The following is a 26,254-nucleotide window of genomic DNA, read 5'->3' on the forward strand; positions in this document are numbered from 1 at the left end:
CTGTCAGTACAAAGTGATATCTCCATGCCATATGTCTGCAGTGAGAGGGTTTACCATCAAGTTCTCGTAGACAGTCAAGAGAATGACTATAGTCTTTATTGCTTTGGGGGTCTGTGGGACACCTCTGACCATCAGTTCCAGAGGAATTAGCCCACATAACTTGGAAAAGGGATAACCAACTGTAAGAGTGTCTGAAAAACCCACTATTTTATAAACTTGCTAAATAAATGTGTGTGTGCATGTAAATGTAAAGGAATTTAATTGGGCATTGCCTCCTTTTAATTTGTGCATGTATTTATGGAGGCCAATGATCAGTTTTTATTAGGTGCCACTCATTGTGTTGTAACTTTTTTTGGTGTGTGTGTATACACCCATGCACATAGGCAGTGCTGTGGAACACATGTGAAGGTTAGAAGACAACTTGTGATGACCAGTTCCATGTGTGTTCCATGATTGACTCAGACTGTTAGGCTTGGCAGCCAGTGTCTACCTGCTGAGCCCTTGCCTGCCCTCTGCCATGTGTTACTCTATCTTCTGTCTCGGCAGCCATTGTTAGCTGACTGATGTTAGTCTTCCTTTTCCTTCTTATTCTCTCCAAGTTCATGTTAGCATCCTGAATGACGCACAAGCCCTTGGGATTTGGTTCATAAACTTTAATTTGTATAATTAAAGTATTTATAAATAGGGCTGGCGAGGCAGTTCAGTATAAAGTGCTTGCTCTAAGCCTGACACCCTGAATTCATCCCCCAGCCCACAGTGGAACAGAGAACTATTTCCCAAAAGTTGTCCTCTGACCACGTGTGTACCATGGCACGTGCATGGCCACCCACATACAATAATAATAATAATATAATAATAATAAAACAAATCTAAAATGAGTATAAATAGACTGCATTTTGAGAACCACAGATATGTTTTCTTTTGAATTTTGAATGCGGCAGAGGAGGTAATAAGCCTTGCTGGTGTGGAGGTTTGAACAGAACAGTGTAGTGAAAACATACTCTGCTCCATAAAAGGAAACGCAGCCCAGAAAGCATGCTTTTCCTCCATCTAACTGGCATGCTTGTGAACGGTAACCGGTGATGATAGAGGTGGGGCAGGATGGCACTTCCTTGACTTTCCAGGCAAACGAGCACTTCTCTGGCTTTTAGAGGATAAACGTAGCCGTACCAGTAAGCACTTTCATGCGGTTTGACCCAGTAATAAAATTGGTTAAAATTCCAACAAAAAACTAGTTATTGGAAGGTGTTTGTTCCAGTCATATTTTCTTCTCTGTTTTTACATTTTTGTTTATTTACTTATTTTTTGTGTGTGCACACGCGCATACTCATGAGTATGGGTGCCATGGTGCTTCTGTGGAGGTCAGAGGACAGTTTGTGTGTGTTAGTTCTGTCCCCTCAACATATGGATATTGGGGATCCAATTCAGGTCACTGGGCACGGTGGCAGGTGGCTCTACCCACCGAGTCATCTTGGCCAGTTTACAACCCTGTCTCTCTAATGGTGAGGTATTATGTAGCTAAACTACCTGACAGGAGCTGTTTTAGTGAGACATTTCCACCCACAATACTTTACAGCCGTTAAAAATAGCTTTGTCACAAGAAAAAAATTGAAATAAATTAGTATTTTAAGGAGGTGTATTGTCCAGCTATAATTTTTTTAAAAATGCATGTGCTCTAAGGCGTGATGGCACACACCAGTAATCCTGACTTTCAGGATCATGAATTTGAGGCCAGCTTGGGCTATAGAGCAAGACCCTGTATTTGTGTGGTGGTGATGGGGTTAGGGAGATGTCTCAGTGCATAAAGCACTTGGAGTTCAAGTATGAGAACTTGAGTTCAAATCCCCAGAACCCACATAAAAGCTGAACAAATAGCACAAACCTTTGTAATCCAGCACTCCTGTGAGGAGATGGGAGCCAGAGGTTCATGGGACAGCAGTGGAAAAACACAGAAGACCATCCCTGTCAAACAAGGTGGGAGGTGAGCAGACATTTGAGACTGTCCTCATATGCACTGTGTGTCTGCATTTGTGCATGTGCATGCACACACACACACACACACACACACACACACTAAAACCTACAAATGGGAAAAAATGTGTAGAGAAAGGATCGGAGTGGGTGAGCATTCTAGCTCCCTGAAGGTAAACACCATCTTCGCGGTTGCATTCTAGGCTTTCCCAGGACCTTACATACCAGTCAGTCATGCAAACCTGTGTTTTTAAAACTGATGATTGTTCTACGTATAGGTGAAAACATAGAATTTTGTTTTGATTTTTTGGTTTTTTGAGACAAGGTTTCTCAGTATAACAGCCCTGACTATCCTGGAACTTGATTTGTAGAACAGGCTGACCTTGAATTCACAGAGCTCCACCTGCCTGTGCCTCTCGAGTGCTGGGGTTAAAGGCGTGCGCCACCATCATCACCCAGTGAAAACATAGTTTTTAACTGTGGCTTCTGTGCTTCTGTTTTAGATAAGAATTTTGACGATGAGGATTCTGTGGATGGAAACAGGCCTTCTTCTGCCAGCTCCTCCTCATCCAAGGCTCCATCTAGTTCCCGAAGGAATGTTAGCATGGGGACCCGTCGGCTGGTGTCATCCAGTCTTGGATCTAAGTCTTCAGGTAAGACCACATCCTGTGTGACATCCTGTGTGGTGTTCTGGGATCTTTTGTCATCGTACTTGCCTACCATGCCCCTAGGCATGAACTCGCCCCGCGGGCACATTCTTGCTTGCAGTCTTTGATTGGCCTGGTACTTCTGTTGATGCCGATGAGCTGCTATGCAGTTTAGATGCCACAGCTGTGAAAGCCAGAGTAGGCTCAGTGAAAGCCTGAGGGAGGAGGCGCAGGAGTGCTGCCCTCTGGTGGTCTGTCCTGGAATGACAGTATCCTGACTGGATCCACAAGGTGCTGCTGTGCCTCTCCAGCCCAAGCATCCTGCCCTGGAAGCCGTGTTGGCCACAGGAAGAACAGCGTTACTTTGCTTCATATGTTGGTTATTCTTGCTAGTTGTTTTTACTTTTGAGTTTATTTAACATAAAATTCACATTTTAAAAGATTGATTTACTTTGGTTTTATGTGCATGAATGTTTGCTAGTATGTATGCGTGCCACTGTGTACATATCTTGTTCCTGCTGCATAAGGTCCCCTGGAACTGGAGTTACAGATGATTGTAAACCAGTCTGGGTTCTGTGCAAGAGCAGTAAATGCTCTTGACCTCTGAACCATCTCTTCAGCTATTATGAAGGGGAATATTGTCAGTGTCTCATTCACCTCCCTTGAAGCTGTATCAAGACCGTGTGTGTGTGTGTGTGTGTGTGTGTGTGTGTGTGTGTGTGTGCACGTATGTACATACACACATCTGTATGCCTGGGCATGATTGCAGAGGTCAGAGGACAACTTTGGGGCATCAGTTCTTTGCTTCTGTGATGTGGGTTTCAGGGAGCAATTCAGATCGTCAGCCTTGGTGGCAAGTTCCTCTGTCTGCTAAGCCATCTCACCTGCCCTTCTGCTTTCCCCTAATGCCCCTCCCCACCGAAGCCTCCACTGCTTTGCCCTCAGCTGTGCCCTCATCCTTTGCTTAGCACCATGACCCCGAGTGCATTCAAGTTCCTGGTCTGTGGTTCTGTGGGCTCAGAGGCCATAGCTCCTCCCACGCACACGCTCTCGCTGCTCCAGCCATGGCAAAGCACGAGGAGCATGGCTCTGCATCGCTGCTTGTCGTGCGAGCACGTTTACTGCCACCTGGCTGGCCGTTTGTTGTCGTATTTTCTCTAGTGGGTCCAGCAGAGCCCTAACAGCAAGTCACATGTCTGATAAGAGAGCAGACATGGTAATCTATGTATGTCACTGTTGGCACTTCAAGGATGAGCACAGGGAATAAAACAACAGAGTTGTCACGTATGGGGTTCACTCCCATGCCTGGCATTTCTTCCTGTGGCTACATGGAGTGGTCAGACAGTCTCAATGTGATCCAAATACGTTTTCCTCACCAGTCCTTCCGGAAGCCCCCATGGGGCCAGATTTGCCTTTGTTTTAAGTGTACAAGGATTTTTTTTTCTTCCAGTTTTTTGAGGCAGGGTTTTTCTATGTAACAGCCCTAACTATCCTGGAACTCACTCTTTAGCCCAGGCTGGCCTCAAACTCACAGAGATTCTTCTGACTGCCTTCTGATTGTTGGGATTAAAGACGTGCACCACCACCTCCCGGCTACAAGGCATTTTAACTCAGCTTTGTGGGAGAAACTTGAACTGATAGCTAAAGATGTGAGGGACCAGAGAGATGGCTCAGCGGTGAATGTACTGGCTGTTCTTGCAGAGGACCAGAGTTGGCATCTGGTACTCACATCAGGCGGTCCACAACTGCTTGTGAGCAGCTCAGAGGCTCCAGTGCCCTCTGGCCTCTGTGTGCACCCATGCACAGTGCACACAACTACACGCAAGCTCATGCACATAAGTGAAATCAATCTGTTTTATGCGTTCCAGAATTCAGTTTCGGTTGTGTATATGTGCAGTTCTGTAGTATGTTTTTTACAGTGTCAAGTTCATGCTATCTTTGTTTTAACAGCTGCAAAAGAAGGTGCTGGCGCTGTGGATGAAGAGGACTTCATTAAAGCCTTTGATGATGTGCCCGTAGTGCAGGTCAGTGTGTCTGAGCTGCTGTTGAAGGCAGAGGAGTGACTCGAGAAATGGCTCACCATTGCCCGTAACCCCAGCTCCAGCATATATAACACCCTCTTCTGTCTTCCGCAGGAGCCTATAAATATGACACACACACAACACATACACACACACACAAGAAAAATAGATAATTTGTTTTTTGGAGACCAAGTTAGAAAGTCTTTGGATTTCATTTTTCACAACCCGGTACCCATATCAGTTAGCTCTGTGTTGCAGCAGTGAAATGCCTGAGGCAGCTAGGTTTTTAAAGTGAGAAGATCCATTCAGCTCATAACTTTGGAGCCCCAAAGTACAGAGTACAGAGCAGGCTGGAGAACCACGCTCGACAGCAATGCTTCATGGCGTCGGGTAGATGGCCATGGGACAGCAGGCAACTTCTGTCAGACCAGCAGAGAGCGGCCTGGGTGGAGTCATCTCAGGCTCTCATAACAACCTTCTCAGAATTGCTCCTCCACGGATCAAAGGCCTTAAAGGGCCACCGCCTGTCAGTCACACCCCCGGCTCCTCACTGTTCCGCACAGTGGGCCTTGGGGCTCACTCATTTCCAGAGCGTGATACCACTGCAGAGTCCTTTACCTTGCGGTGTGAAACCTCAGGGACAGACTAGAGAGTGTGGGAGCCCTGTAAGTGTCCGACAAGAACAGAAGGCCTGGTCCTGTTTGATATCTCCAGAAGAACAGGAAAGATGTCTCTGTGCAGGAAGTTAGTTTATCGGGTCACAGAAAAGAGGCATTGGTCATTGCTTAGAGAGGAAAGACATATTTAAGATTTTTTTTCTTGGAAATGTGAACTAAGTTTTGACACCTAAAACACCGAAGAGTGTGGTTCGTAGAAGCCTGGTTTACACTATCTTGGATGCTCCACTTAACAAACGAAGGACTGGGGCCTGCCCTCTGCCTGTTTCTCTGTTCTGACTGGGACTGGTTCTCTGTGCGGTGCTGTGACGTCCTGCAGCACTTGCTAGGTCGCCTCCTGCCGCTCTCCTTGCCACCTGGGGGCCCTAGTGTCCGTCAGGTGGCAGGCTCCGCGGGCTTGGGTTCATCCTTGGCCTCTTGATTGAAGTCTCGCGGTAGGATTGAGGACCGGTGAGTGAGTAGATTTGAAAGTGTTAGTGAGAGTTGAAGAGCTTGCTCTGCAAGCTGGTGCAGTGGTTTCCCTTACATTGACCACAGCAGTAGCGAAGGAGGGAATCTATTTGGCTCATTCCAGATCACATCCCGTCATTGCGGGAGGTTAAGGCAGGAATTAAATGGCGAGCCTGCGCGTTGTTTACACAAGTGTACCTACCTAGGAAATTCACTCACAACCAGTGAAATCCAGCAGGAGTGATGGAGGATACTGCTTGCTGGCTTTCTCTCAGGCCCATGCTTAGCTAGCTTTCTTAGCCAGTCCAGGAGCCTCTGCTCTGCTGCTGATACAGTGGGCTGGGCCCCTCTGCATCAATCAACCATCAAGACAATTCCACACCAGCATTCCCACGGGCCAGTCTAGCTTAGGCAGTCCCTCAATTGATGCTTCCCTCTCAGATGATTGCAGGCTGGCTCAGGACAATAGTTAGAACCTGTGAGATGATGCTCCAGACACCTGATGACCTGAATCTGATTCCTGAATCTCGGGAGAAGTGGAGTGGTTGCTTGAAGTTGCAGTGCACCTCTTGTCCCCCCCCATACGTATTCAGTAATAAGTTTTTTAAAAAAATGAAAAATGATTAATGAAGGCATCTCTGTTGCCTTCTTTCTCTGTACACAAATCCCCTTGCTACATGTCTAGTAGAGATGTCCAGAATAAGGCTGTGTACGCGTGGCAGCAAGTCTAGAGGTCCCGTTGACTGTGGGTGTGGGCTCACTAAGATGAGCATGCCCAGAGAATTCCTCACCTGGAGTGAGCGTTTCTTTTATTCTGCTTCCTTGACGTCATGTATTTAAAATTCATCTTAATTCTGTACATTGTCTTTTGTCAAGTATAAATTAATTTTGCTTCCAGATTTACTCCAGCCGAGACCTCGAGGAATCGATAAACAAAATCAGAGAAATCCTGTCGGATGACAAGCATGACTGGGAACAGAGGGTCAATGCTGTAAGTGCCGCTGTCCTGGCTTCCATTACACGTTTGCGTGCTTACCTATTCCCGTGCACGTCAGTTACCATCTGTACATTTTACTTTTGTGGTAAATTACCTCATTTGGTTTTATTGTTTGCTGTGAGTTTTGGTTTTTGAGTTTATTTCAAGGTAGTCTCACTACATCTTAGTTTGCTTTCTGTTGCTGCGTAGACCCCATGATGAAGAGCAGCTTGGAAAAGAAGGATTTCTTTGTCTCATGGGTTACAGTCCACTGCTAAAGGAGGCTAGGGCAGGACTGGACGCTGGAACCTGGAGGGAGATCTGAAGCAGAGACTGGAGGGCTGCTGCTGGTCTCATGCCTTGCTCAGCCTGCTTTCTTAGAGAACCCAGGACCTCCTGCCCAGGGGCATTACCGCCTGCAGTGGACTAGGCCCTCACACATCAATCGTCAGTTAAGAAAATGTCCAAAGACATACCCACAGGCCAATCTGATGAAGGCAGTTGAGATTCCCTCTTTCCAGATGACTCTAGTTTATGTCAAGTTGACAAGAATTAATGATAAAAATTACATGCTTTGTAACCCATGCTGGCTTTGAACTTGGTATTTCCTGCTTTAGCGTGTGGAATGGTGGACTTAATGGTCATGCGGTCCCACACCCAGCCCTACTTTTGTTTTTAAAACACACCAAGTTGCTGGGAGTGGTGACACATGCCACTTGGGAGGCAGAGACAGGCATGTAGACAGACAGATCTCCATGAGTTTAAAGCCAGCCTGGTGTTCATAGAGAGTTCTAGGACAACCAGAGCTACATAGAGAGATGTGGTCTACAAAGCAAGCAAACAAATAAAAAACAAGAACAAGACAAACTCAGCAGCTTAAAGGCTCGAGAGCTGGCTTGGCTCAGCAGTTGGAGCAGAGCTGCTCGTCCTCCTGTTCTGGCCTCCATAGGCCCCTGTGTGCTTGTACTGCACATAGACTCACCAGGCGCACGCACACACCTAAAATGTTTGTAAGGAAATCATTTATTACGGGTACTGCATTTTTAAATGGAGTCTTAGTTGTGATTTAGTTTGTTCATTGTACATTAGGTAATAATTAGCTGTCCAGTTGCCTTTGCAAAGATAGTTTCTAAGGGCTAGAGATATAAATTCAGCAATTAAGCTTACAGAGGACCCTAGCTTGGTTCCCAGCATTCATATCAGTGGCTTATAACCACCTGTAACTCCAGTTCCAGGGCCTCTAACACCCTCTTGGGCCTCAGCAGACACCTGCATAAATGTGTCATATGCACACATAGACAAAACTACACACACACACACACACTACACACACAAATCTTTTCTTTAAAAAAAGATTGTTCCTATCATCAGTTAACTTTTCTTTATGTTCTATTGATGGCTTCTTTGTTATGTAGATTCAGTGTTTAGCAATGTTTCCCATACCTCTGACTTTTCTCATCCTATTAGCTAAAAAAGATGAGGTCGTTACTCTTGGCTGGGGCTGCCGAGTACGATAACTTCTTTCAACACTTGCGTCTTCTGGATGGAGCCTTCAAACTCTCTGCTAAGGACCTGCGGTCTCAGGTCGTGCGGGAAGCTTGCATCACATTGGGGTAAGGACTGCGTGCGATGCGCTCTGTTCACCCGCACTGTTCTTAGAGATAACTGCTCAGGCATGTCAGCGGGGTCACCTCTCACTGGTCTGCAAGACCCTAGCCTGTTAACACTTCTGTTAGAGTAGCTGCTTCCCAGTTATGTACAGCATTGGATTTTAAATTATACTCACTGGCATATCTCTGATGCCTCTATTGTACTACTAATAGAGAAATGAAATCCTATGGAATTCTGTATGTGAGATTGTTTCATGACTTTAGCCTGCAGGGTATATGTGTGTTAGGCCTCGTGTTTGTTTGAAGAGTGCTATAGAATGAAGTAAGTGCAGGCCTGTGGGTGCCGGTGGTGCTGGAGCACACGCCTGTCATGCAGAGCCCTGCAGTACTCGGGACTGGAAAGAGAGAGAGAGAGTGAACAACAGGACTGCAATACTGTCTAAGCCAAACTTAAGTGCTGTGTTTGCATGCTTCAGAATATTAAAGCAGTAGTCACAGCGGCTGGCAAGCATTGTAACTGTATAAAGTTTTAGGGCAGGCAGATCCTGGCATCATGTTTTATATGCAAAACAAAAATAAAATCAGACGGGGCAAGCATTGGGTTCATGCTCCATGTTTATTAGTACATCTTTGGTCTTGGCGGGGTTGATTTTGCTCTTGTAATACTTATTTGGAAATTGTTAAGAAACATTTGTTGGTTGATGGCTTCACCGGGTTCTTTGCTTGACCTTTTATCTCAAAGAGAACTGTGAAGGAGGGCTGTCAACTGTGGAGAGTCTGGACGAGACTACAGCTGCTCCTTTCTTGTTGCAGGCATCTGTCGTCAGTTCTGGGAAACAAGTTTGATCATGGAGCTGAAGCCATTATGCCAACTATCTTTAATTTAATCCCAAACAGTGCCAAAATTATGGCTACTTCTGGTGTTGTAGCTGTCAGGCTAATCATTCGGGTAAGTATGTCATGGGGCCACCTATGAAGGACTAGAGTGGTAGATCCCGCTGGCTGGTGAGATATAGCAGGCCCTCCCCCCCGAGGGTGTGTCTGTGCCATCGCCATCTGTTTGCCCCTGCAGCAGTGTCTCTCTCCCACGATGGGGGCGGCCACACTAAAGGATTTGTGTTGTGTCTTGTGGGCTGGTGCAGCCGCTGACAGGCACGCCTTTGTCAACCTGCCGTTGGTTCTAAGTACTTGACTCTCCCCTCCATCACTTCTGTTCTTCCATGTTAGCTACTTGTGATTATGGCTTCTGCTTACCTGAAACTCATTTTACTAATTGCAGCATGCAAGGAACTGGAACTCTTTCTTTGCTTGAGTTTTCTAGCACTTACTTTGATGTGAGCAGCGGCCAGGTATTGATAATCCTCATGTGTGCTTTCAGGAAGAGTAGTTTATCCTCCTCTCTGCCACCCTCGGCAGCTGCCTACCACCAAGCCCGAGAACCCAAGTTCAATCCTCAACACCCACGCGGTAGAGGGAGACCCAACTCCCACAAGTTGCCGCTGACTTCTGCACATGTGCCCTCACACACAAGCACACGCACACACTCACACACTTACGCACATACACAGAGTAAATAAATATAATTTTAAAAAACTGAAACTCTGCAGGATGTGCTCTATCCCCAAAGGATGTTACTGTTTGTGTTTGCTCTTACTTGTAATATTAAAACCAGAGCCATTGTATTTTTCCATTGAGACAGTGCCAGGATGGCGCAGCGCGATGAGGCCCTCTGAATGCACGCTGTCTCAGCTGCTAGCGTGCTCTAGGCCTCCTTCCTCAGACTGCGGTGACTCCCGACTCATTCATATGGCATCCTATCGTCTGTCCTGGCTCTGCCAGTTCTCTAATGGCTTGTTCCCTTCGCCAGCAGACATTTTAGACCCAGCTTCCACGTGCCGTGAGGTCATCTGTTGCGTCTTGTCCGGTCTGTGTTCCAGTGCTCACCTGTTTTCACCTCTCTCCGCAGCACACGCACATCCCTCGGCTAATTCCTGTCATAACAAGCAACTGTACCTCGAAGTCTGTCGCAGTTAGAAGGTACGTGTTGAAAGTTCCTCCTGATTGTCTTGTCAGTGTCTGAAAAACAAGATGATCCCCAGATCGCCTTCCATGGATAAAGTTTTGAATCTGAAGTTGTTATTATTTAAGTAACAGCTGCTTCTTGGTCCAAAATCAGTAAAATGTTCTGTGACTGGCAAGATGGTCAGTGGGTAAGGTGCCGAGTTCATCCCCAGGACTCTCAGAAGTTGTCCTCTGCTGCGCGTGCATGCGTGCGTGTGACCCTCAAAACCACCTTGTTGGCCTAGTCTTTATTTATTTCTGATTCTTCTTTACTCCTCCTTTTCCTCTTCTCCCTCTTAAACGAAATTTACTCACAGGATAGACTGACTGGCGGAAGCGGAAAGCTGTTTAGTTTCTCCAGCAGACACCTTACTAAGTTCTGTGTTTCTTGCCACGTTTCAGGCGCTGTTTTGAATTTTTAGATTTGCTTTTACAAGAATGGCAGACACATTCACTGGAAAGGTAAGCCCCTGTGATTCACAGCCGTCCTCTGGCCTGAGAGTTTTGGGAGTGAGCGCCCCAGCAAGCCGTCCACCCTGTCTTGTGTAAGGAAGGAGTGAATCACGTGTCACTAAGGGACTATTGTTTCTACTGATGTGAGCCACTTCATAGTGGAGAAGCTTTAGGGATGTCATCCTTCCAGACACTAGTATGATACAGCTTGTGTGGCTTAGTTGGTAGCGTGCTTACCTAGCATATAAGAAACCCTGAGTTCATCCCCACTCTTAAATAAACTGCCTATAATCCCGAGTGAGAGAAGATGGAGGAGGTGAGAAGGGAAGAGGGAGAGAGAGAAGCGGGGGGGGGGGGGAGCACAGGAGGGAGGGAAGGTCAAAAGTTCAAGGTCATCCTCAGAGACGTTGGGAGTTGAACACCAGCCTGGGCTAAGGGCCACGTCTTAGGGAAAATGAAACAAAACTTGTATGTCTCCAGCTGGCAGTGTGCATTACCATTATTACACAGTAGAGGGCAGTAGTGGTGCAGGTTCTGTTTGCAGCTTAGTGAGGGTTGAGCGCTGTTGCCCTCTTTTGATGCCTTGCAGAACGATTCACCCTGTTGTGGTCAGTGCTGTTTTTATGGCAGGCTGTAGCTGACTGCTTTCACATATCAGAATTTAAAAGTAGCGCTGTGTCAGGGTCCCTAAACAACCACGTGCTGTTCTTTTTTGTTTGATATTTTTAGCTCCTGTCTGTTTCAGGTACCTGTGCTCTGAGTTAGGAGACAGCAGGTGGGAGAAGTATGCCACAGTTTTGAGTGGGCATCACAGTTTGTCAGTTGGTTTCATCATAGTGATAACAGACGCAAGGAAATCCATCCCAGTGATGATAGAAATCAAAACTAAGACTCAGCCCAAACTCCTAAGCAACTAATCGGAAGCCCTGGTTTTGAGAAACTGAGGCTGCCCGCCAACTGAGAAAAGAGCAGAGGTGTGGTGTTTGGTGTCATGAAGACAGCATTTTGGGGGAAATCTTGTCTTTATTGTTTAAGGAGATTTTCCCATTCTAATGTGCACATCGCTGGCCACTTTTGTTCCAGACATCTTTGTGTCATCCTGCCCAAGATTTTTTTTCTCTTAAGAAGGCAGAGGGTAAGAGACAGGCATGCCACATTAGCTGAGGTGCTGGCCACGAATGACGGGATCGTGGATGGAGAGTGTGGAACTTCTTTGCTTCCCAAAGCTAAATACGTATGGTTCGCAAAGGAGTCGTTGTGACTTGAGAGTAGGATGGGATGCAGAGAGGGCGCTGGCGAGAGGGTGGGGCATGCTCTTAGCCTCTCAGCTGTGTTACTTGACTGACTCAGGCACGAAGCCACCAGACCCTCGTTGTTATTTTGAACTTGATTCCACAAGCCTGTGTTCACCCACTAAAGTTGTCTGCTTAGTGACTACCACTGCTCTCTTTCCGAAATATCTAGGCACATATCAGTATTAGCGGAAACGATAAAGAAAGGAATCCACGATGCCGATTCTGAAGCAAGAATAGAAGCCAGAAAGTAAGTTGCTATTGGCCCATATTGGCCCTCAGACCCAGCCCACTGTACGGTTTGCCTTACTCAATCATCTTGGTTCATCAGGCATATGTTGTTAGTTGTAACTGTTAAATGTGACTCCAGAAGTCCATGTTAGCGTGTTTCTCTAAGTTTCTGTGGATGTTTTGCTCTTTAGGTGGGTGCCTAAGTGGAACGGAATATAAATAGGGCTGAGGTTGACAGTAGGATGCTTGTTTTCAGACTTAACAGAAATGGTCAGTAGTACTCTGTGTTCATTTACTGAGCTGTTGAGAGCCGTACAACTTGGTGTTCCTGACCATGGTACCACGGGAGATGACAGCCACAGAGTATCCTCTTCTTGGGCATCCTGTTTGAAAACTTGAATTATGGGAGGGGGATTTGGGTTGACTGATGCCAGGATTGTCATGGTGATGATGTCCAGTTTTAGACTCCCAGTGGAACTGAAAATGCTTCAGTTGTGTGGTTATGGCCTTCAATCCAGTACCTTCCCAGAGGTCATAGGGCCTACTGACTTCCAAGTTAGAACCTTTAATTCCCATTTTGTAAATGAGACAACAGCTCAGAGAAGTTAAGTTACTTCTCCAGCATCAAAAGCTGGCAAGGAACAGGATGGCTCAACCTGTAAAGGCGCTTGCCCCCAAGCCTGCTGACCTGACTTCAGTCCCTAGAGCCTACATAGTGGAAGGAGAGAACTAACTCCCACAGTTGTCCTCGCGTCCCCACGTGTGCTGTGGCCTCTCCACCCCACCACCACATCAGTGAAGAAGTAAAAGGGCCTTTTAGATTTAAGCTGAACGTTGTAAAGCCAGGATTTGTCCGAGGCCTCCTTTGCTAGCTCTCTGGCCTTGTGCCCCGTTGCTCCTCCTAGCAGATCAAGGGGCCCTCGAACCCCAGAAATGCTGCGAGAGGCACGCTTGCGCTCAGCGGGGTCCTGACCAGCCCGGGGCTCGTCTTTTTCCTAGATGCTACTGGGGTTTCCACAGTCACTTCAGCCGAGAAGCAGAGCACTTGTACCACACGCTGGAGTCCTCCTACCAGAAGGCCCTGCAGTCCCACCTGAAGAACTCGGACAGCATCGTGTCTCTGCCTCAGTCAGACCGATCCTCGTCCAGCTCTCAGGAGAGTCTCAAGTAAGGGCTTTGGCTTTGCTGCCCACAGTGCAGTCTGCTCTATTAAAAGTTGGCTACACAGAAGCGCACACTGTTTTCACCTGGGTACCTGCTAAAGCGTCCCAGCTGTCAAGGTAGATTCCGGTTCTAGGTCAGATACTGCCGGGGCGGTGAGAAACGTGGCCTTGGACTCTGCCACAGACTCATTCCCCTCTGCCACAGCATAGCGAGCTATAGAGCATCGTGAACTGTACGCATAAGGAGTCCTCCAAGATGATGTGAACGTGCCCAGAGACAGGCCTGGAAAGACACGGAACTGCACCTGCATGTCTGCCCTGCACTTGACCTCTGTCCCTGTTATTGTTTTGTTCTGTTTGAAAGGTCATTCATCCCAAACGTAATGGTAGCACTCTGTCAGATGTGAGGTTGGTAAAGTAATGCCTGAAAAGTTCTGAAGACCCTGGCCGTTCTCCACGGGCACACTTTGCTGTATTGTATCACTGCAGATAAAGTACACTTTGGTAACACACATGTGTGTGCATTTTGCAGCCGGCCCCTTTCTGCCAAGAGAAGTCCCACCGGCAGCACCACATCCAGAGGTAAGAGATCAGCCACAGAACCACAGAGTCACTGAACAGCATCATTGGGAGGCCTGTTTCTGCCCTGAGGCTGTGTTCAGTGACAGGAAGCTGGGGCCTGCCCTTATCCCCACTCAGCTGGGCTCACATACCCTGCCATCTCGGGCTCCGAGGCAGGGCTCTACTACACCAGACCGGTTGTTGACATTGTTGGGATGGCTAGGCAGACAGAGGTCAGGCTCTGTGACCTCTCTTCCCCCACCCCCTGCAGCCACCAGTCCTTTTGCTCCTAGGCTCACATAAAGGGAGAGTGAGGGCAGCAGTTTGTTGGCTTAGAAGCTAGGAAAGGGTGTGTTTCCAGAGAGGGCATAGCTGGATGGGAACACCTAACTTTATTTCATATGTAGCCATAACTTCAGACCTATAGTTTTCTGTTCCTAGGACTGGAACAGTAGTAGGCACCCCACAGGCATGCTTACTGTGTCTTTCCTTGCATTGCATGAACCCGTCTTGGGGACAGTGAGGTATTTCCTTCCGCCCATGGACACCAACATGTTACAACTTAGTGTTTGTCTCTAAGCTAAGCAGAGAGCAGCATGTAACAGGATGTGTTTGAACTTCCACGTGGTCAGTCCTTCCTGACTTCTCTTCCTTTACCACTAAAGCCTCTACAGTTAGTACCAAATCTGTGTCAACGACAGGATCCCTCCAGCGATCTCGAAGCGATATTGACGTGAACGCAGCAGCCAGTGCCAAATCCAAAGTCTCCTCATCCTCGGGCTCCACCGCCTTCAGCTCTGCAGCAGCGTTGCCTCCAGGGTCCTATGCATCTTTAGGTAACCAGGCTCCCTCCTGTCCCCCTGCCCCAGTGATTACAGGCCTCTGGCTGAGAGGAGCCTCACTGTTGCAGGGTGGTCTAAAGTCTAAGCAATGGCACTAAGGGATATTTCCCAGCCACCCTCTGCCCAGTGTCCTATCCGGTGTCCCCTTTCTCTAGAACATCAGCCTGTTCTGTAAGGCATGTGTGCTTTCAGGCTGTGCGGTCCTCGTGTCCATACCCAAGCCAGCACTGGCTTTCCCCTTCCCACTGGTGGGGACAGAGCCAGATGGTCAATGAGGACTCACGTGTCCTGTAGTTGAGTATCTCTTAGTGGGGGAGGGGTAACAGGGTTCTGAAGGAATGTAATGAACCTTTAGCTAACTTAAGCACAGTTGTGCAAGTGTTCCGACTACATGTTTCCTGAGGCGAGTACACCCATACTCCAGTGATGCTCCAAAGGATTGTTTCTGATTATTTCCCAAATTTCTGGTATCTAACATAATGGTAGATGCTTTCTTCCCTGCCAGCTGACAATGAACACCCTCTCTGTTCTGGGCTGGTGGTGTTTTCATTATATTTTTGTAAATGCCAAGATGGTCATTCAGTTCCCAAACCTGAGGACTTAGCTTAAGTTTAACACCAGAACCAAGTTGCTCACGTGGCCCATTAGGAATTTCAAGGTCACTGCCAGTTCTAAAGTGCTTAAGACTGGAAGCATGGGGACAGAACGGTAGCCAAAGAAGGTGCCCCTTGTTCTCTCTCTGTCCCAGGGAGCAGGCTGTGGAAGCTTTGAGTCTGTTTCTGTGCCAATGACCTCATGGTGATGGTAGCCATCTGGCTCGGGCACATGTTGAGGGTGGGTAGAATTGCCTGAAGATCCTTTGTAAATGATTGCCCTTCAAGGCAGAAGAAAGGAGAATTGAAATAAGAACCCTACCAACCCGAGACAGTGTATGTCCTGGAACCGTGTGTCCAGGCACATTCTCTTGAAAAGAGACCCAGGATGGGCAATCTTCTTCCCCATAGTAACTACTACACCAATAATGTATACATATTAAGGTATTGTTTTGTAATACTGGGTGAAGGGAGAAGCCAGGGCTGTTCCCTCCCATGGTGAATGAGCTGTAATCTAGGTATTACCAGGGTGTTAATACTTTTGATTTACTTTTACTTTTGTTTCTGTTTTTGTTTTTGAGACAGGGCCCTACTGTATCGCCCCAGCTAGCCTGGAACTCACTGTGTAGACCAGGCTGGCATCCAGCTCACAGAGATCATCTTGCCTCTGCCTCCCACAGTAATGGTCCCACCGTTAGTATTTTTAGTTAGCATTTGCTTGACTGAGTTCATGCCAACCTTTAGTGGCATATCCGGATCACTGCTGACTTGTACACATCTGGGGTATTTGGTTGAAGCCTGGTTAGATTTCCTCAGTGCTGCTGGAATCTCAGAGTTGGGTCTGGTGACAGACAACTGAGCCTTCAGCAGCCCTGAGGACATTCTCAGTGCAGGGCGTCCTCTCCAGGCAAGACTGCAGCTTCACTGTTCGCCCCTTTCCCCTTAAGAATTGCACCTCCAGTGTCCTTGATTTTGCCCCTCCTCCACCGGCTACTTGACCCCAAAGTGAAGTAGTACACAGTAGAGACTGTGCCCAGGCCCCACGTAGGTTTGACTGCAGCACTTGACTGGTCACAGTGGAGCATTAAAGCTGATAACCGTTTTCCAAACTTCTAGAGTCCAGACACGTGAGGGAAGACTTGGAGTACGTAGGCCTGGATGCAGGTACTGAAGGGACAGCTGTGCTGGGCGTGTAGTCGGGATAGGCCTTGCTACAGCCTCTCAGCTTCTCACTCGACTCTGCTCTGGGGTGACCGTAGAACCTCAGCTAGTCTCTGCTCTACGCCCTTGTGCTAGAACTTTCAGGGAGTGGGAACTTGCGAGGATGGTGCAGTTGACAGAACGGAGGTCCCGAGTTAGCTTGCCGACTGTGGCACAACTCTGGGCCACTGTTCTGTTTTGCTTTCCAAAGGCAAATTGTGTTACTGCAGACTGAGCTAACTCCTGGTGGTGAGGGCACACTGCGCTGGCTTCCAGCTCTGCTCTGCCTTTGAATGTGTTTCCCTTTTGGCTTTGTTTTAAAGTGTACATTTTGCTTTTTTAGTAGCTAATAACATTCTGCTTTTTAATTTCCTGAATGTTACTAACTGTTCCCTGTTGTCCCCTCCCTTGTTTTTTAATTGGCTTAAAGACGGTACTACCAGTAAAGCGGAGGGTAAGCGGTTTGTTTCTGTGATTGAGGTGTGTGTCTCTCTGGTCCTTTGTTCCCACCGAGTGCTTCCTGGTGCCCACGTGTCCTCACTGAGGTCCCTGCATGATGTGTTGCACGATGTCCCCACCCTCTTCTTCATTCTGTCTCCAGCGGCTCCTAGCCCTCCCTCCACCTCAGTTCTTTCCCTTTCTTGTTTAATCTCTGTTCTGATGAACCGGGGCACTGAAGTGCGCTGGAGGCGGCGATTGTGCCGCGCCCACACTGGGGAGGATATCGGACGCCACCTTGTGTGCCGCTGCCCTGGGGTTTATTGCTCATGAAGCCTCGACCATGAGCTCCACTTTCTTCTCTGTGCTTTCTGGGCCTCTCGGGTTCATCTTTCCAGTTTTGAAAGTAATGTCTGGGCCAAGTACTTGGGTTCAATGCTGGTGAAATTTTTCTACTAAGCTATAAAGACATTTTTTTAATGGTGTGTTTTCTCCTATGAAGAACACTGCTGAATTATGGGATATTGTTTTTATTTGTGAAAATGTCATGTGCCCCTGTTTGTTCATCTGTGCACACCGATCCTTTTGCCAGTCACATGATAAGAGCCTTCTCTGCCAAGCTCTGCAGTCCACACCACGGAGAGAAACAGGCATGTCCACTTCCCCATGACCCACATTTTAGGCCAAGAAGCTCTTGCTGAGTTCTTGCCTTGTTCTTTGTCCTTGAGACCCAGCCGGTGCACTGCGCTAACAGTGCCTTACATTATCGGCAGGTAGACCCTGTACCTTTCCCAGGGTTTCTGGGGAGAAAGCAGGATACTACTTCCACAGTTGCGTGTGAAGTGCTGCCTGTCGGAGGAAGTGCTCAGCCCCAGACCTCCAGACACTGCCTGCAGCAGTGGGGAGCAGTCTCTTCAGTTGTAGTTGTGAGGTGGCTCCCATGTAAAGGAGCCTAGGTTTGAGCAGGGCAACTCTCTGTAGTTTGTAAAGTTTCCTTATTAATGTGTGTATAGTGTGTGTGTGAGTGCAGGTTTGTGTGCTGTGGGGCAGGTGGTGGGCAGTTCACAAGGGAGTCAGTTCTGTCCTTCCATCATGTGGAATCTCTGGGGCCTGAGCTCAGGTTGGCACATTTATACGGCAAGTGCTTAACCACTGAGCTCTCTCCCCAGCCCAGCAGAGTATTCTTATGTATACTTTCATTTTGTTTGGAGATAGGGTCTCATGTCGCCCACACAGGCCTCAAACTCTCTATCTAGCCAAAGCTGACCTGATGGTCTGATCCTCCTCCCAAGCGAGGCTGGGGTTTCGGTTGTGCACCACTGTGTCCGCATTCATCAGTGCTGGAAATCAAGGCAGGCTTTTGAGCGTGCTGAGCCAGTATTTTGCCAGCTGAGCTACATTCTCAGTTTTACTGTTCCTGAGGCCGTAGTCTAGGTTCTCAGGAGTCAAAAAGGAAAATAGAGAAATAGGCTTAAAATGGTTTTGAGTTACACTTATTTATTGGTACGTTTGCACACCCTAGTGTATGTGTGAGCACAGAAGCAGCTACTTTACCGCTGAGCTAGGTTTCAGCTGTGAGCCTTTAAATATAGTAAATATTTTACAATCTCTAATGCCCGAGACAGAAAAAAAAGCCAAACTGGGTATGGTGGCACAATCCTATATTTAGTACTTGAGAGGCTGAGCAAAGAGGATTGTAGCAAGTTCAAGTCCAACCCATGCTACAGAGAGAGAAACCTGTGTCAAAACAACTACCAAGAAAGTCAGATTAATAAGTGTGGTGGCCAAAGGACATATGAGGGCACGGAGGGATAGCTCAGTGTGGACAAAGCGGTTACTGCGCAGGTGTGAGGACCAGAGTTAAGATCCTCAGCACACATACACAAGTCAGCCGGACCCGGCCAGCTGTCTGCCTGCAATCCCAGCTCTTGGGAGACAGATGGGCTGCCTAGATCTAGTTGGCAGCTACACTAGCGGAATCAGCAAGCTCTGGCTTCAGTTGAGAGACCTTGTCTCAATTGAGGAAGACACTGTGTCAACTCAGACTTCCACCTGCTTGTGCACACACACTCACATGCACCTGACACACACACACACACACACACACACACACACACACACACGGTCAGGTTAGCTTAACTTTTGCTGAATTAAGATTGTACTAAAAAATTACTTAGGAAAAAGAGCTTAAATTTTAGTTTGGTTTGATGGGGAAAGAAGCCCACTTGTATACAAATGAGGCAAATGGACTTGTTTAGTTTTCTGTAAAGAATGAAACCATGCCTGATAACTGCAGTGCAGAACAGAGACCACTGTCAGCACTTTTCTGAGCTGATTGATCGTTGCATAGGTCACCACTTACCACTGGACAAGATGGCACAAGTATGTCTGGAGCCATTGTAGAAATGATCACAAATTCTCTCCCAACTCCAGGTGGAGATTCATTGGGCAAGACTTTAGCTGACTCAGTCAGCAAGTTCAGCAGTCATCTTTAGAATCAGACACAGAAGCTTTGGGCTGAATTGACTGTTGAGAACCATGCCTGTAAGGTCGACTTAGAACACAACTTTGGGCTTCCATGTTTTAGGGTCTTTTCCAGAAGAATGAAAACACGATTGAATGAGAATTCTTAGCAGTGTTAAAATGCTGTGAAATTGGAATGTTCTTCCTTGGCTCCATGGAAGCTGAAGACTTAACTCTTCCTAAATTCCTTGCTTTTCCCAGTGTCTGCTCTTCTCTCTATATATATAGCTGGTGCATTCTTGGCTCCTCCAACTCTACGATTTTTTCTTCATTCTTATGCAGTTATTTCATTTTATTATTCTAGGCTGGCTCTGCCCCCTTCCACACTTGTTTTGTCTCTGTCACTCGTGGTACACAATTGAAGTGTGTTCTCGTGGTTCTCTGTCACTTACTTGTGGTACACAATCGAAGTATTTTCTCATGGTTTTCTGTCATTTACTCATAGTACACAATTGTAGTATTTTCTTGTGGTTTGCTGTGTTTGTGCAGTAGCTGTGATTCTCTTGAAGACCACAAAATATTTAACACATCCAGGCACTTGTAATTGCCAACTAATTAGAGTAGAAACCAGTTCCTCTACCTGTGAAGGAGGCACCCATATCTGAACACAGCACAACAGAGACCCTTCAAACTATGTAGCTACTTCCCAAAAAAGTAAAAAGTTCAAAAACAACAAGAGGCCTTTTCAGGCTGCCCCTACAGCATAGCAGTGGGAGGCCAAAGCACACAGAAAACCAGACCTTGAATTCACGCAAGATGCAAGACATTGGCCCGAAGCCAACCAGCATTGACAATGGCCATGAGAAGGTCGAGGCAGAAAGACTCTCTTCAGATCATCTTGCTGTCTTCAGTGTCTTTTCTGATTGATTGTCACCAAGCTCTGTACATACAGTAGGCGGAAGGAAGGTCCCATCTCTGTTGTGGGGTTGGAGACACCCCTTGCTGTAGAACTAGGTGATTTGCGTTTGCAGTTCCTATGAGGACTCTTGAATTTTCACAGGAGGAGCCGCTCTTGGCTCTGTCCACTGGGCTTTCCATGTATTCTGTCAGCCAGGTAGGAGACTACAGGCCGAAGGCGCTGCGCGGATAAGCACTCTAGGTCATTAGAGCCAGTGGTGGGATATGAAATACCTACTCTAGCTGTTCAAAAGAAATACGAAATTTGCATCTTTCTATTGAGTGAAAAACATAGAATTTAGTGGCCAAAATGATCCTTGTGGTTGAGAACACCCTGCCAATCCAGAGTAAGCAATGCCATCACCCACTTCAGACACCATGAATACAGGGTCCAGGTGGAATTAGCAAAACCCTGGGGCCTGTGGGCATTCACCGGCATGAATCTGCCGTACAGACAGGATTCATATGCCTTCCATCACTGGTCAGCAAAAGGCAACTTTACTGGAAAAAGACGAGGGCATTTTGTGGGCATGTGTGTCAGGGGGAGGTGACTGAACCCCCACACCTTGCCTGTATAGTCTGTCAATAAGTTGTACCCCTAAATCCAGCATTTTGAAAAAAAATCTCTTTTGAGTCAATAGTACTTCATTGCTTCTATTTTGCTTTGTGTTACATGAATAAGGCAACACAATGAAGGCAGATAGGTAAAAATGTGTAATTGAAAAAAATTGATAGCTGCCTTATTTTGTAACCCCAGCTCTACATACAAATTAATCCATCTAGCAGAAGTCCTAAACTTAAAGTCATAATGTCATGATTAAAAGCCATGTGTGGTAGCATATGACTGTAAATCCCAGGACTCAGGAGTTTGAGGCAGGAGAATTGCCGTGAGTTTGAGGTCAGTCTGGACTATATAACAAATACCAGGTCAACTTGGACTATCTAACAAGGCCCTGTCTCGAGAAACAGTATGTGTGTGTGTGTGCATGTGTGTTTGTGTATGTACATATACATATATGTGAATGACACATTATATGTTAACAAAATAAAATCTAAAAGTACCTTTTGTAATTAAAGTATCTTTGCCTGAGTATGAAACTGAAGCAGAACTTTGAGAAAGGGAGACATTGTAGATTAGTAAGAAAAGAGTTGTGAAGACTTATTTGAGAATTAGTCATCTGGAAAAGGTAAACTCTCTCCTTGGTCCATATGGAAAATCCATTACACGAGTGTACTCACAAATAAGTTGTTGAGTAAAGCAATGTATTTTAAAATCCCACTATAATTTAATGTTACATATGCAAAACTGGCATATTTTTTCTTGGTCATGCAAGTATATTTATCTTAAAAGAAAGAAAGAAAGAAATCTGAGATTCCTGAAAACTGGCCTTAGGGTCATATTACCAATGCCGGGGAGTGAGAATCCTCAAGAGGGATTTAATTCCTCCAGCTTTGTGGGTGTAGGTATTCATTTTTTTTAAAAAAATTATATATGTGCCCTGAGTATTCTGCTTGTAATAACTTTAAAATAGATTGTTTTTCCATATTCATTTTGCCTGATCACCTTGGTTTTGCTGGGTGCCTACAGAAAGCCGAGGTTCTTGGGGGCTCGACAGCTGGCCCTCGGACAGACACCTATGCCAGGCTGGTGGCACTGCGTGTGCTTCTCCCCTGGTTGCCCTTTCTTGTCTATACATTGCTGTGTACTTGACAGAGATAGTCACAGTTCTCAGTAGAATAAATAATGCAGCCTTTTAGTAAACATCCAGTAGTAAATGTAGTCCCGACTGGCCTCAGATTTACTGTGTGACCAAGAGTGGCCTGAACTCCTCCTTATCCTCCTGTCTCACCTCCCAGGTGCTGGAATCACAGGTGTGTGCCACCATACCCAGCTTTTATGTCTTAAAACTTTACCGAAGGTCACTGGCTCTCGTCTCCTTTCCACCTCAATGCTGCACTTTCTTAAACCTTCTTCAAACCTCAGGACTTGTTTCTGCATTCTTCCTCTGATGCTGGGGAGGTGCCAGTCACATCCAGTTCTAGCTGGCTTATGGAGAAAGGCATTTCGTGCTTCCTTGAGTGTAGAGAAGCCTCGTGGAGAATTCAAAACCACATTCATCCCTGCTTATCCTACTGGTGTCTAACTCCCATGGGGGCCTGGCTGACAGAAGCCCCTGCTTCCTGCGTGGTCAGCCACGTCAGTGCCCTGTGTTCGTGGCGTGGGTTCTTACAGAGATCACACTAGCTGAAGATGTTGTGAAAACACTGTTTTTCCTATCCTCCAGGTCGGATCCGTACCAGACGGCAAAGCTCCGGGAGTGCCACCAATGTCGCCTCCACACCCTCGGATACTCGGGGCCGCAGTCGTGCCAAAGTGGTTTCACAGTCTCAGCGTAAGCAGTGTGTTTGATGCTTTGGTCACTTTAGCTTCCCCTAGTAGCACAGCCCATAGCTGCACAGACTTGCAGCGGCTCTGAGACGCTGTGTGACCACATTGCTAGGCAGGCTTACAGAGTGAGCATTCCAGGCATGCTTTGGTCTCCTTCTCAAGGGCTTCCTATTTCATGGGCTAGTGGATGACTCTGTCTCCAGTGCTTGAGGACCTGAGTTTGGATTTCCAGTCCTCACATAAACATCTGGCTGTGCTGTCACACACCTGTAATCCCAGCACTGGGGAGATGGAGACAGCTGGGTCCCTGGGGCTTGCTGGTCAACCAGTCTGGTCTAATTGGTGAGCCTCAGATCCCAGTGAGAGACCCTGTCTGAAAACAAAAGGTAGTGGCTGAAGAAGGCATCCAGCATCCTTTTCTGGCCTCCACACACTTGCATATGCAGGAACATATAACACACGTACGCGCGAACGCGCGCGCGCACACACACACACACACACACACACACATTGATAGCATTAGAAATTAAAATAGATTTTACTCCCTGAAATCTCTCAAGTCAAAATTTGCCTGTTATGAATTCATTTTGCAATATGATTTTCTGTGGGGAATGGGGGTTGAGGGAAATATTACGTTTCTTTTTTGTTAGCTCTTGGCTGTGTCCTCTACCAGGTTCCTCACCCCAATTGCATTAGTGCTGTGTCTCTCTGGTTTTAGAAATCCAAATGTCACCTGATTTTAGAAGGAGGTTGAAAATTGCTTCTCTAGGGGATTTAGGAGAGATGAAGATGCTTAAGTCTTAAAGCTCAGGAATATACTGACCTGGACCTTGAGACTACTCAGGTCCACTTCAGCCAGATTGTACTCACAGGAACAGTAGCCACTAAATAGTAGCACATAATTGAACCTACACCCCAGACTTAAACATACAGATTCATTATTTTAATAACGATTTGAATGAGGTAAATATATTTATATTGTAAACGTGGGCATGCAACATTTATAGTCCTGGTTTGATAATGAAGTAGGTTTGTTAATTCTAGATTTAAGACCCTTAACGATTGAAATACTTTACATATTTGAAGATAAGGAATGTCATAGCCAGTTAAGAGTGAAAACAGTTCATGGCAGTGTTCTTCCGGCCACTGGCATCTTGTTAAAGATGGAGGTGGGCACAGGTAACCAGGTTCTGCTTGTATCCCTTGCTGAAAGCTGAGGAGGTGTGCTCTGGGAGATCTCTTAAGCTGGACATGTTATAGATGGGTGTTTCATGAACAGACCTGGGGCAGATGCTAAAACTGTGTGCTGTGTAAAACAAAGCGCCCTTGGAACAGTGGCGGTTTTGCACTGTGCTTGGGAACAAACCGTTCGTGCTGTGTCGCATGCTGACTTTCTGTATTGTGTTATTGTCTTTTAATCCACTTTTTGCCTGTCCCTTGGTCTGCTCTCCTAACGAAGGATCCAGATCTGCTAACCCCGCTGGTGGTAAGCTACTCTCTTCTTGCCCTTCTGTTGTCGTCACTGGCACTCTCCCTCAGCCGTGCTCTTTGTGCAATATTAATTTCTCTGTTTATGCTTAATCTCTCTGCATTTTTATATATGTCTAAATACTAGAGTTTGAAATGCATTTCTTTTTGCCTTTGACATAGCTGAATAGTTCATCTTATGTTCAAGTCTTGGGGTAGTTCTTCATAATATGTGCGTCACTGACTTTTACAATGGTTTTCCTTCCAAATTGTATATAATTTAGTCATTAGTAGGTGTTAATTTTCCTGTGTAGCCAACCAAGTGACTTATTTGAATGATGATATTCTGTAAGAAACAGTAATTTGTGGGTAAGTATTGTTTCAAAAGGGTTTTGTTTGCTTTAATTTTTTTCCTGAAGGTAATTCTACTCTGCCTCATGATACTTTAGATTTCATGTTTTAAAATTTTACTGCCTTCTCTACTTAGGGAGAGATCTGTTAAGTGGCAATCATTTTGTGTATATTAATATTTGGAATGTTGATCTTTTCTATGAGAGTTCTGTCCCATATTAAATGCTTATAAGCATATCTGGATATGTAGCTATTAATAAAGATTAGCAGTTCCATTGTTTATTTCTGATTTCTGGCTTTTACTGCATATTTCTCAGACATTGTGGCCCATGTAGTTTCCTCTTTTTCATGTTTTCTGAGATTTGTTTTGAGGTTTAGTATACAGCTAGTATTTATAAAATATGGGTGTTAAACTGAAGAGAAGTGTTTGGGATATCCACATATGTAAAGGGAGTCTGCCTGTGAAATCACACACTGTGAACTATTAGGCCGTTGAGTGTAGTTCCACAGACTGTTGGCCACAGCCTTACCAGGGAATACAGGTGATCCGCTGCTAACAGAGGCGTTTTGTTGTATGTCCTGGTTATATGCCTCCTATACGTGTTTGCTGTCAACCACTCTGCACACAAAAGTTTGATTCCTGGCCCCACCTATTTCTCTGAGACTTATTAGGCTTTCTATAGGTTCTTTTGTGTGTGTGGGGGGGTCTTTTAATAATTAGGGCTTTCCCTATATTCTTTTTCTTGGTGAGTATCTCAAAGCTATGTTGTTTGGAGTTTGTTTTTATCTTCGTGGTCAGTTATCCTTTTACCGGTGTTTGTGCTTTTTGTTTTGTTGCTTGCTTTTAAGTGTGTTATTTGATTCTTATTAGCAGTGTATAGCTTGAGGCTTGGGGGTGTAACTCAGTAATAGAGCACTTGGCTAGCACAGCAAGACTCAATCTCCAGTGTGGAAAAAATAAGTAGATTGAAAACTTGCTGTTTTTAATAAATGAGCGGTGTCCAGCCACATTCCTTACAGCACTGATGTTTATTTGTACCATCTTACGCTATGATTTTTAAAAACCATTTCTAGTCATTTTAAGCCCACATCTTTCTTCCATTTGTTAGATTAATTAAGTTTTCTCAACCATTTTCCCTAAGTTAATGTCTTTTTTTTTTTTTTTTTTTTTTTTGGTTTTTCGAGACAGGGTTTCTCTGTGGTTTTGGAGCCTGTCCTGGAACTAGCTCTTGTAGACCAGGCTGGTCTCGAACTCACAGAGATCCACCTGCCTCTGCTTCCCGAGTGCTGGGATTAAAGGCATGCGCCACCACCGCCCGGCTCCTAAGTTAATGTCTTAAAAGTCTGTTTCTCCAGTGATTATACTTAATTTTTAGGCAGTCAGCTCTTGGGGTGAGTGTGGTTAGTGGGAGAGCCTTGCGGATGTCTCTGGCCATGTGTA

The 26,254-nt window shown here is 46.2% G+C and overlaps 1 protein-coding gene across 39 annotated transcripts in view; it reads left to right on the plus strand.

The window, feature by feature from the left end:
* Nucleotides 1-26,254, plus strand: part of Clasp1 (cytoplasmic linker associated protein 1) — a 221,796-nt gene that overhangs the window by 122,651 nt on the left and 72,891 nt on the right. For 10 of the 39 annotated variants that reach the window (XM_041648584.1, XM_041648590.1, XM_041648592.1 and 7 more), the window contains exons 9-21: nucleotides 2,475-2,624; nucleotides 4,569-4,642; nucleotides 6,665-6,757; nucleotides 8,210-8,355; nucleotides 9,166-9,301; nucleotides 10,319-10,389; nucleotides 10,816-10,875; nucleotides 12,331-12,408; nucleotides 13,389-13,556; nucleotides 14,085-14,134; nucleotides 14,779-14,949; nucleotides 22,892-22,999; nucleotides 24,455-24,481. In XM_041648584.1, coding sequence (XP_041504518.1) covers nucleotides 2,475-2,624; nucleotides 4,569-4,642; nucleotides 6,665-6,757; nucleotides 8,210-8,355; nucleotides 9,166-9,301; nucleotides 10,319-10,389; nucleotides 10,816-10,875; nucleotides 12,331-12,408; nucleotides 13,389-13,556; nucleotides 14,085-14,134; nucleotides 14,779-14,949; nucleotides 22,892-22,999; nucleotides 24,455-24,481 — 1,332 coding nt within the window. Of the gene's footprint in view, nucleotides 1-2,474; nucleotides 2,625-4,568; nucleotides 4,643-6,664; nucleotides 6,758-8,209; nucleotides 8,356-9,165; nucleotides 9,302-10,318; nucleotides 10,390-10,815; nucleotides 10,876-12,330; nucleotides 12,409-13,388; nucleotides 13,557-14,084; nucleotides 14,135-14,778; nucleotides 14,950-16,664; nucleotides 16,713-17,178; nucleotides 17,203-22,891; nucleotides 23,000-24,454; nucleotides 24,482-26,254 lie in introns of all 39 variants that reach the window. The other 29 variants (XM_041648577.1, XM_041648578.1, XM_041648581.1 and 26 more) reach the window with 5 other exon arrangements.

This window comes from Microtus oregoni, unplaced genomic scaffold (assembly GCF_018167655.1).
Source record: "Microtus oregoni isolate MIOR12 unplaced genomic scaffold, Mior012 000003F_ref0000135, whole genome shotgun sequence".
NCBI classification, from domain to species: Eukaryota; Metazoa; Chordata; class Mammalia; order Rodentia; family Cricetidae; genus Microtus; species Microtus oregoni.